General features: G+C 39.5%; 1 protein-coding gene across 1 annotated transcript in view; it reads left to right on the forward strand.

Moving 5' to 3' along the window:
* The first annotated feature begins 4,995 nt into the window (after positions 1–4,995).
* The window catches only part of lrig3 (leucine-rich repeats and immunoglobulin-like domains 3), a 20,950-nt gene continuing 9,910 nt past the window's right edge, over positions 4,996–16,035 (forward strand). Inside the window, exons 1-3 of the mRNA XM_029462498.1 lie at positions 4,996–5,192; positions 8,793–8,864; positions 8,979–9,053. Of these exons, the coding sequence (XP_029318358.1) occupies positions 4,996–5,192; positions 8,793–8,864; positions 8,979–9,053 (344 nt within the window). The remainder of the gene's footprint in view (positions 5,193–8,792; positions 8,865–8,978; positions 9,054–16,035) is intronic.

Consider the following 16,035-nt stretch of genomic DNA (forward strand, 5'->3'; position numbering starts at 1 on the left):
AGAGCTGATGTAAAAAAAGGCCTTTTGGATGCTCAACTCCCAGCTACGCCCTCTGATGAGACATTTTAAAACTTTAAAAGGAAGAAAAATGAAAGTAACTAGCAAGTTGATTCACACTGGAGGACAGCGAAATTATCTCAAACTATGTCGGATTTTCTTGCTTCAAGAAAAAGTACTTTCTTTCCTTGGCTAAACGACTTGTCTAGAGGGAGGTGTTGTTGCTGTCTGGTGTTGGTTTGGTGTGAGGCCTCAGCAGAGGAGACCATGAGGAAGCAATCAGACCATCGATGAGTGGGCCTGTTGGGACGGTGTGATCCCCCCTCTGCTCTCCTAAAATCCTCCAGGAGTCTGCAGGGATCTAATCAATCACTACAGGCCGGCAAAATACTCACACATGCCATTCTGCCCCAGATTCCTGCTAAGTTTGTGTTTTTGTTTGTTTTTTCCCCGCTGAGAAGTCAGCACACTGTGGCTTTGAAGAAAAACACCAGATTCCTTCAGAAGGACCAGGGTTGTTATCGGTAGTGTCCATCAGCTGAGTCTAGTGGGACATTTTCTCTGGTTGGATATTCAGCTGCAGACCAGAATTTGATTTCATTATGTTTCCGCCAGTTTATAGTAGATGAGCTGCACATGGCTCTGATGTTAAATTGAACCATTTGTTCAAGTTAAATTACACTGCTCCTCGCACAAAATAAGTTTATATTGATGATGTAACAAACTATAACAGCAGTAAGTGGAAATAAAGTTCATTAAATCACCCTGACATGCGTTCTATCTCATAAGTATAGAATCGATACACTGTTCAACAACCCAGTTCCTTTCTGGCACGATCCAATTTATTGACAACTTTTAATTAAAAAGTGACTGAAGATAGGAGCAAATGGAGCTGCGGGAGAATGTTGCATGCTGGGTTTTTGTCATTATAAAATGCTTATAATTTTTTTTTAAATAAAACTATAGAGGCAAACATCGGATAATTTAGTTTAATTTGCAGTATCTTATCTTTTAAAATACATACCTCACGTTCTGAGGGGGTTGCTTCTTTACAACTCCCCCATTTGCCCTTTTTTGAATACAAATCAAATGGCTACCTGACCAAAGGATGAGTCTCACTCCTTTGAGCGGATGTTGCAGAAGCAATAAACAACTTAAAAATACAAACAATAGAATTGGTTATCACCAATCACAAAGAGCAAAAAACTGCCACATAACAAAACAATTCAGCCTACTGATGTGTATTTACTCAAAGTGATGTCTGATACTGATGGATGCTTTGTTTATTGACATTAATATATTTGTTGCCAGTTAGTGTTGACAGTAAAATGCAATTGTCTGTAAAATGTAAAAAGCAAAGTATTATTAGAATTATTCCACGGAGATATGAAAACAGAAAATAATTACAAACTGTAATGGATTAAAGGAAAAGTCTCACAAAATGTAGTGATGGTGTTTAAAGTGTAGCCTACGAGCTAACAATATGTAAATAGCCTACTCACCACCTCTGTGGCCAGTTTGCGAATTCCAATGTAAGCTAATGATATGTTTGAGATTCGTAATGATTACATTAAAACGTTTTGCACCACAGACAGTAGTTCTTACCCAAAGATTAGTTGTTACTAAATGTTTACACCAAGTAACTGCCAGGTGTATCTGTTTGGTAGCTAGCTATTTTTATGAGCAAAATTATGTTAGCTTGCTAGAAGAGTAAATAAAAAGGTCATGGGATACAGTCGACACATGCAGTGACTTGACTGAAATACTGTTAAATAATGATATAAACTGGAAGGTTTTCATATAATTTTCGCAAAAACAACACAATATGCCTAAATTTGCAAAACATGCCAATAGCCTCCATAACATTAGCTAGGTTAGCGCCATGGGACATTTCAAATCAAATCAAATCAAATATATTTATATAGCCAACTATCACAAATTATACATTTGTCTCAGTGTGCTTTACAGACTGTACAAGTTACGACGCCCTCTGTCCTTAGACTCTCGCATCGCACAAGGAAAAACTTCCTAAAAGAAACCCCACAATTAAAGGGGAAAAAATGGAATAAACCTCAGGGAGAGCAACTGAGGAGGGATCCCTCTCCCAGGATGGACAGACTGTAATAGATGTCGTATGTACAGGATAAACAACATAGTACAAATACAACATTTGACAGAAATTATGTTGTGTTGAAAAAGAGAAAGTTTGGATGAATCCAGGAAAATGTCAAAAAGGCTTCCTGGTGTCCAGCAGGACCAGGGCAGCAGGCGCAGCCATGATTCTTGATCCTGACGTAAACTTTATCAGTGGCAACCTGCCACATGAGAGACACAGAAACTCCGGGGATGATACCCCAGATGATGAGTTAGTAACATACATTTACATAAATGCATACAGATAGAGAGGGAGAAGAAGAGAGGGAGAGGAGGAGAGAGGAAGAGAAGGAGGAGAGCAGGGAGGTGTCTAAGCCTATAGCAGCATAACTAGGGGGCTGATCCTGAGCCAGCCCTAACTATAAGCTTTATCAAAAAGGAAAGTGTTTAGCCTGCTCTTAAATGTGGAGAAGGTGTCTGCCTCCCGAACACAAACTGGAAGCTGGTTCCACAGGAGAGGAGCTTGATAGCTGAAGGCTCTGGCTCCCATTGTACTCTTAGAGACTCCAGGAACTACAAGTAACCCTGCAGTCTGGGCGCGCAATGCTCTAGTTAGTTTATAAGGTACTATGAGATCTTTAAGATATGCTGGAGCCTGACCATTAATTGCTTTGTAAGTCAGGAGAAGGATTTTGAATTCTATTCTGTATTTTACCGGGAGCCAGTGCAGAGCTGCTAATACAGGAGTTATATGATCCTGTTTCCTTGTTCTTGTCAATACATGTGCCGCTGCATTTTGATTCATACTCACACGGAACTGTAGTTTTACAAAGCACGTATTTAAATTACATCAAATCTACCCGCATCAAAAACAATTTTAAAGCAAGTTGATGTAGCTAGCTAAGAAATTCCTTAAGTTTTAATGGTGTAACCTGATTTGGAAAATCACTGGTTAGCAACTAGCTACTGGAAAATATTTTACCAATTACTCCCATCTTTAAAGGATTCAAAATCCTCCGTTTCCAGAAAGATGAAGACTCACATCTTTTAATGACTACAGAGGCGATATTAAACACAAGATGTGTGGTTTGTTTTTGGCACACACTTTCTTATCAAAGTATGTTTTGCATATTTCAAGCATAGCATGCAAAGTAACACATTGACTTTTTGTTTTTGTATTATTCAGTTTCCAACAAGATCAGTCTGATATTATCTGTGTGTAACAACAGATTAATGAGCTTGTGTCCTCACTGAGAAGAGGAAGTGCCAGCGGACAGTGAAAGTACGACCTTGGTCAACAGGAAATTTGCCTGGAGGGAACCTGACACATCTGCCTTGGCATGAATATCCCATGAAGGGTCCCTTTAATGTGAAAATTAAAAAAGAGCACACAGCTTTTAAATTGCAAATGAGACAATTTCAGTCTGCTTTCAAGTGTAGAATGTCAATTAACGCCTCTGTTAGTGACTTTGCCTTTAAGGTGAATGAGGTTATTTTGTGTCCTCGAACAAGGTGGAATATGGCCCTCTCTCCAAATAGCACTATTCATTCAGTTATATGCACACTGATTCTGTGATGAAAAGATAACTTAAACTACTTGAAAACAAGAGCAGTGATGGAAAAGTACTCACATTATGTAAAACTAAGAAAACTAAGACAGAAAATAATCTATTGCAAGTAGAGTTAAAACGATCAGTTGATTTATCGAGATTATTTAGAGAAAATGAATCATTAGCTATTTAGGTTTAATCCTTTAATCATTTTTGTTTGTTTTTGTTAAAGCCAAAATGTCAAATGTGCACTGTATCCAGCTCTTAAAATTAAATATTGTTAGTTTTTCTTTTGATAATAGACTGAATATTTTGGGGTTTTACACACAAAACATGCAATTAAAATGTGTTATGTTGACCTCAAGAAAATACAAGAAAATAATCAGTAAAAGTCCTATATTCAAAATGTGACTTAGTATTTAAGGTGTTATAATTTAAATGTCTGAAAGTGGTACAGAATAATATTTAATATTATTCCAGAGTGTTGAATTATTGGCATAATAAAATGTAAGCAGTAATGTGGAGCTGATTCTGAATACGGTATGTTAGTGAATTTGCAGTTCCAATTTTTCCAGGGTTTTTCTGATTTTCTCATCATTTAACATTTTTAGAAATATAGAAACAACAGCAATATGCATGAGCGTATGTCATTTTTATTGTAAAATATACATCTGGAAAGAAAATTGTAGCTTAAACGGTCAACTGAATGATATGGAGTTAAAAGTACAACATTTCCCACTGAAATATAGTGAATTGGATATTTTGAATATATATTTATTATTATAATATATATTATAATGATCTACTCGAAATGTTCAAAACTACTTAGACTACTTTTAAATTCACACTGACAGGAAAAAGCATATATATATATATATATATATATATATATATATATATATATATATATATATATATATATATATATATATATATATCCCCTTGGAATAAAACCTTTCCTGTCTGGTCCAAATCTGCAGGAATCAAAGATAGCAGCGTGGACTACATGTCCCAGGCACCCCTGCAGTCCCTCCCCCCACATACCTCTGCTGTGTGCTCACCCTGCGCTGTGGGGATCCTGCACAGCACAAGTTGCCCCAACAGCAGCAGCGAGGCGCACGGCACAAAAGTTTCTCCACAGGAATGGGCAAGTTTCAGAATAATGCTTTTCTCTTCAATTTGTCATCTACGATCCTCAGAACAACAAGGGATTGGATATAAGGATCGACCGTGTTGATCAAACGCACCATTTTTTGGGATTTGTTTTTGTGATTTCTCACACTTTTTGGATTGGTTGCGCTTCATTTGAAGCTAAAACTTAAAGAGTGGTGTTCTCTTGTGTGGCCAGAAAAAAATGTGCTCCTCTACGCAGGCTCGCAGTTTTGCGAGCTTTTTCGTGATTTTTCTACTGTTTTTGAGGCTACAGCGTGGATCTGCTGCTAACACAAGGACGTGTCCCCCTCCCTGCGTGTGTATTGGGGAGCTTTTGGACTGCAGTCGGTTGAAAAGGGGCCAAATCCCAGGCACGATCCCGGAATGGACAGTTCAACTGTGAGTCCAGTTAAAGAGAATGTCATGGATAATTGTTTATTTTAATTTTATTTATTGGTTAATTATTTAAATACATACCTCTGCACTTTGTGGAACACATGTTTGCTTTTACTGTTTACATTCAGCAACGGTGGCATGATTCCAAATTCCTGTCGTAGTGAAAACGGAATGGGTTGTAAACCACTAAATAATATCTGGTGCTGCAGAAGAAAAGACCTCTTGATTGCCTTTGCTTTTATTGAAATTGGCCCTTACTTTACTGTAGATCTGATTAAGTCTGCAAAGCTTTTCTTCCTCATCTGAAGGATTTGACAGAAAATCTCACCTGATTCAACACCTAGTCATGATTCTATTCATGTTTCTCAATAGGTTTTATTCACTGTATTGGTCCTTGTATCATCATGTCAGGCTTCTCGAGGCCAACAGGGAAGCACCAGCAGCCCTTTCAGTGTATTTTACACGTCAATGTGCTATTGTGAGTCCCTTCAAACCTCCCTCATTAAAGTGTAAATGCTTATGAATAAATCTTCCGAGTGCCTGCAGGTAGTGCTTTGAAATTCAGGCGTTCTCATGTATCATTGTAGGGCATAAACAGTAGGAGTAGCTGTAGTAAATGTGCTCATACTAGCAGTTTTCAGTAGTAATAAAAGCACTATTAGTAGTAGTCAGTCTCAGGTCTCCCACATAGTACATACAATTGCAACTAAAAGACATCCATAATGTTTATAATGGGTTGACAGCGTGGTTACATACACATTTGCATTTGCAATGATTGGTGTTAGTTCAGTCTTCAGGTTTCAGCTTCACAGACCTCAAAGGCCTTCAAAGCTGTAAAGGCATAAATCAGATGAAGTCTGTGTGCAGCCATGGACTGCTTCCTAAAGAAATATCTCCATTACTCTCCTGTTTGCCTTCTGGCTCCATAAGATGAGACGAGACTGAGCTTCGGCCTGTTGAAGCAGAAACACCAAACACAACTTTAATGGCATGTTCCTCACTGTGTTCTTCTTTACAGATAATTATCCTTGCTAGATTTTTTTTATGGCCCTGCGTTAAGCTGCAGTACTTGATTTTTATTGTACTGTGTTGGGCTTGATTCACTGCCTGACTGAAGCCGTTGCCCCACTGTTGAATTGAGTTTTTCTCTTTCTAAAATGTGCTGCTCTGGAAACTTGACGTTGCCAGAAAAAACAGACCCAGCCTGAGCCTCATAACCATAGCCGGCCTTCCAAAGAAAATGAAAAGAAAAAAAAAGTTCCACATGGGGGGAAAAATTCTTTTCACTCTGGCATGCTAATTTACGAGTGGCTCTCCAGCACATCTTAAACCCCTTAAACCGCCCGACCCTTTGTTTTCCAGCACCCCATTATTTCTGCTGAATTAGCAACTCCAGAGCCAGCGATGGTACTGATTAAGGAGGAGCGTGTTAGGATTAGTTTGAAACAAACTCACAGAAAGAAAAGGGGGAAGGAGAAAGTAGGAGGGAGAAGAAAAGAGGAGCATGAAGAAGTGGGATTATCCATGAATATTTGGGAGGTTGTTGGGGGAACAGATTTATGCCCAGATTTAAAGCCACTTTTTAAGGATTAAGAACAAGGCACGACTGCAGTATTAATTTGAAAACAATATTTGCATACATTTTTTAACTTAATGACATGAAACACTCATGTGTTTCTTGGGGAAACTAGACTATCTTGAGACTTTTACAAACATTTATAAGAGTAATTTAATATTGCGAGCTAAAGAACTAGGCTACATTTATTTGTCTAGGTACCATTAATGGCCAGTAAAAAAAAAAGACAGGAAGTAAATAGTACATTTTTATAGCTAATGAATTAACTGGAATGTTAGCTACTTAGCTAACATTCTTGGGTTGGAGCTAACCAGCAATCCTATTGCTCTGTTTTTAAACTATACGTGCATGTAAGGGGAAAATACTACTTGTTTTAATGCAACAGAGAACTCTTGAATGAAATTACTTCTTACTTTGGAATAAAAACATCTCACACATCTGAAGTAGTATTCTAACTCCCTCAAGAATTGAAGTATTAGGTCTACAAACATTTATCAGAAGAGAATTTGATGTTTCTTATACTTATAGAAGCACATTTATTTGCCAGGTACCGCTGTTAAACAGGGAAACAGACAAGAAGTACATGAGAAAGTAGATAACATTACTAATCCCAGTGGTTTGCATCATAGCTAATGCTAATTCTTGTTAGCTACCTACCTGGACATTTTAACTAGCCTCTCCTGCTAATAGTTATAAGCTAGCGAGCTACAGTTTCTAATATTGTATTATAATATAATATCTTATTTAAAAATATATCTAATATCTTCCAAAATCATCCATGTAATCAACATAACTACCACTTGTATTTATATTGTTGCTAACATTTGCTCTTCAGCATTAAAGTGTTTGGCTAACTTGAAGTCTTTGAAAGCTTATGTCTGTGGCTTCATCCACAAAGATGGAAGAAAAACAGTCATGAAAGGAAATGAAATAAGTCATGTCCTAGTATCTTAAACCTTACTGACGGCTCTTGTAACCTAAAGAGTGGCTCATTTATTAACTTTTCAATCTTTGATAAGAAAGTGGCGCTGTACATTTTCACCAGCAGATACAAGCTGAAGCTTGTATGCAGGACAGTGCGTTATCTTGCTCCGCTCAGAGCCTGCTTTGTGAGGGAAGTGGAAGTGTCAGAGCTACTTAGGGTTTATCTAGGGAGTATGATAGGACACCTTTTCCATCTGACCCCCAGCGCCGCTTAAACTACAAAACAACAACAACACACAGCTCCCTGCTGCTTGGAAAGAAAAATAGGTGGACAGAGGGGGGTGGGTTAGTGAGGCTAAGAAGTAAAACTCTGGTTGAGTGCTTCATGAAACTTTCCCTCGAAGATTGAAAACAGGCCCCTGAAATTTTTCAGGGGTGTTTCAGACGTATGAAAGGCGTCCTTCTCGCTTTTCCCGGCATTGTGAATACATTACCATTCGATAGGTTCTTCCCCTCCTCCCAGGGCTCCTTGATGGATTCCAGATGAGGGAGGAGGAGGAGAGGCAGAGGGTGAGGGGGTGTAAAAAAAAAAAAGTGTCTGGCATTGCAGCGTTGATCGTGCGCAGCAGCGTCAATAACTCCACCACTTTATGGCACACGAGGCTCCGCTTGCCAGACTCCCTGAGTTGGTTTTCAGGCTCATTTTCAAAACGGGCAGCAAAAACAAGAGTCTCAACCCTCAGTGAGCTGCAGCCAAGACTGCTACAGTCCAGGATCAGGCTCAGTCGAGTTTGCATTCGGCTTTTTTCCCCACGTCTCCTGTTTGTGACAGTATGTGAGCAACAAATCTTATCCGTGCTTATTTTTCTGCCCATTCTGTTTCATTTAATCGTCATCAGTCTCACATTTTAATTACCGGTACAGTGACTTTTCTTTGATGCATTTCCTCTTGCTCACAGTGTCAAGGCACGATAACACAGATAATTTGTATTTAATTATGTTTGCTGTGTCGACTCAAATGGAAGGCTGCGAGCAGCTGAGAAACACAGTCCATGGTTTAAACTTTTCCCTTAATTTTTCCCTTTTCTTTCTCCCCTTCACAGGGACCTGAGCCATAACAAATTGCAGGTGCTTGACGGCACTTTGTTTTCCAAACTACAGCATCTAAGTGAAATGTAAGTATGCCTTGTATTCTCAGCGCTTTCCAGAGTAAACACAGGATTTTCCAAACAGCCTCCATCACTGACCTGCATGTGACAAAATATTTTCTTTTCCTCAATGTGTTACAGAAAGCTGAACCACAATGAACTGGATGCAATTCCTGATTTGGGCCCTTATGCGTCAAACATCACAACACTCATTCTGTAAGTAAAACTTCTTCTTAAATTCTATGAGCACCTCTCTGGACTCTCACTTTAGCCTGGTCTGGAGGGTAATCCTCTGCCAGAGTTGCCATTGCTGGTTAAAGTAATGAAGTCTGGAAGTAGTTCCTGCCCCTTCCTTCCCTTCGAGAGAGTAAACCCTTTTGGCTGAGCCCGTTCCCAGACGGGGAAGTCTGAGACTTGGCAGCCAGCCCCAGACGGGTCCCGCGGTCTAAGACAAATGCCATCAACAGAAATGGAAATGTTTTGTTTGGTGGCTGTTGCTGCTGTTGGTGTATTTTTAACCTGGAGGCAGTGACGTGATGCTGGAAAGAAAGAAAATTTGTCATGTGAAAATCCAAATTTGGTGATTTTTTTTTATGTGGATGGACTGCATGTTTCTGTGCAGCCCTTTATGGGTCTCAGAAATGAATGGTGGTTAATATGGAAGCAAGGCAGTACCTCTTGAGTTCCTGAAAATGTAACAATACATCATGGTACGTCACTTAAAAGAAACCAAATAATTGTGTGTATATGAAGCAGAAACATAACCAACAGTGTCTCAAAGTACTTGGCTGATACTGTAAAATTATTCAGGAGTAAAACTGTTTAACTTCATCTTTTTCAGACTCTAACCAGAAGGTCCTTTGGTATATTGTTGTGCAATACGTGCTTTCAGAAAAACACCAGATATTAGTTTGTGAAACCTCAACAATTTTCTTTTCTTTCTGTGGCATGTCTCTCCAAAAACCGACCGACATGAAGTTATTGTGGAAGAATGTATCTGTCTCCCAGCTTGATGAGGCGTATACTGCATCAAGCCCCAACACGACGCTGCGCGGTCGTCAGACAATTTGTTTGCACGTTTAGCGCAGGACTGTCAGCCAGCTATAAGTTTCAGCACAGGAAGATGGGAGGGATAGTTTGTTTTATTTAAGGCAGGCTCTTTACACCTCTTTAGATATCATTTCACTTCATTATTTGAGGCTTATTTTGTGTGGTTACTCGGATTTGAACAAAATTAGTTTTTCATTCTTTGTTTTACATACGAATAACACCTGCTGTGAATGGTTGCATTGTTTTCTTAATGATTAGAAAGAGGTCAAAGCTTCATCTGCCATAGCTGCTGTGTGTACTGTCCAAGTACCTTTGAGCAACTCACTTAAAGTGCAGAGTTTATTTTAAAAAATCCAGATTTTGTCCAAGCCATAATTTCTTTATTTGATTTGCTGTTGAATGTGGTTCCCCGAAGTTGTGACATCCAAGTTAACTCTGCCTTAATACACCGCAGATAAATTGTTTTTGTTAATACATAAACTTTGAGTTATAGAATATTTATCGTAAGATGTTCTTATCTTAAAATAAGACGTTACTTAATGTATGCTCTCAATGTTATACAAACCATCTTGAGAGTTGATGTTTTACAAACAGTTATCAGAGAAATGTGAAGTTTTTTTGTAGCTGATTAACTACATTTACACCTGTGGTGAACCCCAATCACTGTGATCACAATTGATAATCTGGGATAATAGAAAATATTAAAATGTAGTGTAACAAAAGCACAAGTAGAGAAGATGAAGTCACCAAAGTGGCTCAGTTACACACAAATATCTACCTAAACTTTGCTAACATTAGCCACCATTAGCCACCATTAGCTACTGGTCATACCAGACCAAGTAGCAGCAAAACCTTTGAGTATACTAAACTAAATAAGGATGTGTTTTGCCAGGAAGATAAAACAAGGAATCCTAGTGGTTTGCGTCACAGCTAAAGCTAATTTACTTACCATACGTTCCCAAGTTATAGCTATGTATAGCTAATAGCCATGAACTAGTAAACCACAGTAACTCAAGCTATCTCCCCAAAATTGCTAATGCCATGACCCTTTCATAAAAAAGACCCGACTGACATTCATATTTGTATTGTACTATTTGGATTCGCCATTCAAAGTTTCAATTTAGCGAAAGTAAATTTTTTTTGTTTGTTAGTCCTTTGCCACCATTCGTTGAGGTCAATTTAGTGTCATCAATGCTAACGTAAAGGGACAGTTCACCCCAAAATCAAAAATACATATTTGTCTTCTTACCTGTAGTGTTATTGATCAATCTAGCTTTCGCTGTGAGTTGGCGAGTGTTGGAGATATCAGTTGCAGAGATGTCTGCCCTGTCTTAAATATAATTAAACTAAAAGGCACTCAGCTCGTGGTGCTTAAAGTGCCAAAAAAAAAATTATAATAATAATTTGAAATACTTAGCATCAATGTCTCTATTCAGAAATCATGACTCGGTTACTCAAGGTAATGTACAGACCTTGTTGTGAACAGTTTGATGGAGGAAATATTTTCTTTCTACCCAACTTCACCCGCCAAACGTATAACTGCACAGAAAGAATCGTGCATCTGCTCATGGACAAGAGGCTCATGCTCAATCGTTTGTGGGTGTAGTTTGTTGTCATTTCTGTCCTTAAAATAAACACTGCCTTTTTGTGTTAAAGGGTCACATTTAAATACAGCTATGGTTATTTAAAAAATCAGTATTGCCCTCAAAAACCCCTTCGAGACACCAGATTGTGAATCCATTAAACCGTTGTCGGTTAGTGAAGTCCGCAGCATAATTAATTTCAAATTAGTCAAAGCAATATGTAGAAAGAGAGCACACATAGAAGAAATTGAAATTCACACTTGCTCTCACACTGCATGTGTTGGCTGCCGCCCTCCTTCTTCAGATTATGTGGGATAGTGTGATTTTTCCAGAATTTCTCTGCCTCCTTCAGTTTCTCCGAGCAGGGAGGGTACTAAAGGAAAAAAAGACCTTGGGGTATCAAATACCACTTATTCAAACAGCCAGTCAGACATAGAGGCAGCTCTTGCCGACTTCTTTGACCTTGCAGCTCCGAGTAAAAACAAACGGCAATAACCCTGCAGCTGGTAGTAATTGAGTCGTGATCATCTTAATTAATTGAACAATTTCCCAGGAATTTATGGAGGGGGTAAACCCCACCGCCGCTAAATCCCTCTCCCTGTGTTCAGGGGGGTTCAACAAATGACCTGGAGATTCCAGGTCTGATTAGGTATATGAGGAGGGGAAACTCTTGGTATGTCTATGGAAATGGGAACCTTGTTGGAGATGAGAGTAACAAACTAAAACAGTAGCGATTCTATTCATAATCTGGGACATTTTCATAATAGATTTCATGTGTGATAAGGATTCAACCAAGGCTGCAACTAATTAAAGTTTTCAGAAGTTATTTTTTGAGGAATCAATTTATTGTGTAGAATATTAAAAAATGCTTTTCGCAATTTCTCCCAATTCAAGGTGATGTTAGCAACGGAAAAATGCATTTATAAACTTATTAGGGCATTTATAACTTATTTTCACTACACGATTATCGTTGGCAAAAATAATTCACAATAACTATATTATCGCAATATCTATATTAAAAAAAGCTAATGCTATCAGTCAAATTTCTTCTTTAACTTTGTGCGTTTTGACAAATTAATCATTTGTTTGTGGTGCAGGTGCTGGATTATTTAGAAGATATTATCATATGTGTATTATTAACACGATATCAGTATTTCATCTTTTAAATGTCACGGTTGTCGTCAATACCCTTATATCGCAAACTTAGATAACACCGCCCATAATTTGATGTATTGCAGGCAATACAGAAACACATTAATATATCGACATTTTTACAGCTCCCCCGTCATTTTATGTGAAGGTCCCTCAGTTCACATATTAATACGATCCCTGCTTCCCTCCACTCCGACTGGGAGCTGACGTGTTAAGATGATCAGCCATCTGAGTGAGATATGTGTGCAGAGTTTAATATGGCGTCCCAACAGCGAGCACAGCCCTGGTTTTCATTACAGGCGCCACTGCAGAGTGAGGGAGTCATCAGATGGCTTCTCAAAAAACTTTTTTTTTCCAATAGGAAATACCACACACACACTAATGCACCACAACACATACGCACCCACACGCACACACACATGGCAAGTTATAGAAAAAGCGACATTCCATTTAAAGTTCTTCCCCCATTAAAAACAGTAGGTGCCGCTCAGTGGACAAAGCTTTGCTGAAAACACCAAATAAAACCACTTCATTATGGATCTTTCTTACATAACTCAATGTGAAAAAGTGGTTAGTTTGACAGACAAATAAATAGCAAAGAAACATTTTGTGTTGTTGTACACATGGAGCACAAGAGCATTGATTTACTGTATATCTGCAACTTGCCTCAGTTTAATAATGAGTACACATTCATCAATACTAAAAATGCTGCGAGCTGTTGACACGGCTGGCCTTCTATTGACTTCCACTAACAGCGACAAAGCTCGACGAACCACAGTTGTAATGGCTCTATAATCACGTTATCTGATGGCAAAGTGGATGAACAAATTTGAAGTGTGTGTAATTGAAGTGTACAATGTGCGGCTTTTGTTTGTGTGGGGACAAGACGTAGGAGTACTTATTGAGTTGTTAGTTGAGATGAGAGGGGGGGGGGGGGGGGAAGGAACACGGTATGTGGTGTTTGCAATTGTCTGGCCACGCAGTCACACACAGATTATGGTCTTCATAAAGTGCACAACAGAAGAGTACTGCAAAGTAGCTATATGAATCTGAGAGGGCTCGGAGGATTATGGAATAATTAGTTGGCCAGATTTCTGAAACTCTCCAGTAGTCAAACTTCAGGATCTATTTCCTCGCCCTCAAACAGGAAGTGTGCACCAGCCCCTCTCTCTCTCGCTCTGCGGCTCTACTTTCCCCACCTGAGAAAAACTGGAAAGACTGGTTCTTTCTCACCGGGCGGCCTTCCCTCTCTCAGCGACCAGTCAGGGGAACATGAAAACTGAGATATAGGTGGTGTGCTGGTGCTTTTGTTTGGGACCTGGGGACTGTGGTGCGTGGAAAGCCCTCTCCGAATCTCCAAACAAAAGAGCTCCCTGTGTCTGTTTTATTGTATTTTTGTACTGTAGCCTTGTAGATACTGCACACCAAAAAACTTTCTTTAGATTTGTGAGTATTTAGTTTTGAGTACAGCGGGTTAGAGAGATGACGTCAGGGGGGAAGGGGGCTCGATACCGAAAAGGCCCTGCAGTCTGCTGACCTCTTTTTTAACTCTGGGGAATGGAAAGAGCCACTGCAGTGAGTAGGTTCAGGCACAAAACTGAGTGAAACCAAGAGGCTATGGTGTGAAGTGGAGCTTTAATTGTGCAACTGGTACTAATATGGTCCAGACAATATCTTTCTCTTTATAAGGCCCACTAGCCTACTGTCTTTCCCTGCCACAGCACCAAAGGTTGACTCAAGCATTAAGCTCGGAATCGCGCTCTGGAGGGTTTAATTCCCGCATTGCCCTACAGTTCTGCCAAACTCTCCGGGCTGCCATCCATCTTGGATCTTTGTCGACTGGTAAATCTTCACTTCTTGATGTTTGAATAAGAAGATCTCCAAAAAGGTGTTGCACTTTTTCAGTTGTCTCTGGGTTAGCACTCAGTGTTTTGGATAGGTGAGACGTGTTGGTTTCACAGCAGCGCGGTGCCATGCTGTCTCTGGACAAAATGAGTATACCATTTAGGATCGAGATCAGACTGTCAGACTTATGATTCCCCATCATTTATTAAAGCAGTTGACCATTAGTCAATCTATTTAATCGTCTAAACCAGGGGTGTCAAACTCATTTTAGTTCAGGGGCCACATACAGCACAATTTGATCTCAAGTGGGCCGGACCAGTAAAATCACAGCATAATAACCTGTAAATAACGAAATGAACTATCTTTTTACAAAATATTATAAACCTATACTGGACCCTCTGGCAGGCCGGTTTTGGCCCCCGGCCGCATGTTTGACACCTCTGGTCTAAACCAACGGTCCCCAAATTTTCTTTCCTTGAAGGAACCAATACTGTAACTTAATGGTGGGCCACCCTATTGTATTTCGTTGTATTGTCAATATGGTTTCTGGGATCCCAAGTTCCCTTAATTGAAATTAATTTCGTCTGTGTGCCACTGTCACTGCCTCCCCAGTTTTTTCTTACCTCACTCGTACTGAACTTACTTCACTGCACACAAATGTCACCGCTGTGCTCAGATTAGGAAAAATAACTAATAATTAGGGATCTGACAAATTTAAAGATGTAGCTTTTTCAGTTGTTGCTAGAAACATGTGATGGGCCAAATTGCACCATTGGACCTACCAACTTTGGCCCGTGTGTCGCACTTTGGGCAACTCTGGTCTAAGCGCTTTCAGCTCTATTCACCGACAGCTGCCGCTCGCAGTCTTTACTGTGGGTCAGTTGATTGAAAGCTTTCAATAATTAAATATTAATGACACCACTTCCCAAATTAAACCTAACATAAGAAAACTGTCCTTTTGGTGTTAGTTTCAAGGGGTGCTGGAAAAATGTACAGAAAAACTAACAGCTCTCTGGTCAGTAAGGTGTAGACTGTAACCATTGCAATGAATACTGAAAACGAGGCCTGTAGTCTGGTGCATTGGAGGGAATTCCTGCCTACCCCCTCACTCTCTCTCTACTGCCGAGTCTCATACACAAAGAGGGCACTGTACAGGCTCTGTTTATAACTAAGCAGTCCCTGCACTGCAATTTAGGAGGCGTGCAGCTCAGGAAATTGCTGGCCTCTGCCGAGGCATGCTTTCACTGAGGGAATGGTATTCATCAGCCAAGTAATTGGCAGGTTACTTTTTAAAATACCTTGTTGGTAATTACCTTATAAACAAAATCACACATCACTAAACCGAAAGGTTGTTTGGACTGCTGCAACTTGATCATACTGAGCAATTTGTTGCCATCTTTGAGATATGCATACAACATCAGCAATAAAAAAAACTATGACAGTGTTTCACGCTGGGTGGTAAGTCATAGCTTTACAAGCGTGTGAGAGTTTGCCTTTTTTTTAATACCAAAGGCTAATTGAGGGACTTGACTGTTTGCATATCTGGAAACATGAAATTGGTGTGAGCC

Source organism: Cottoperca gobio, chromosome 23, assembly GCF_900634415.1.
Source record: "Cottoperca gobio chromosome 23, fCotGob3.1, whole genome shotgun sequence".
Lineage (NCBI taxonomy): Eukaryota > Metazoa > Chordata > Actinopteri > Perciformes > Bovichtidae > Cottoperca > Cottoperca gobio.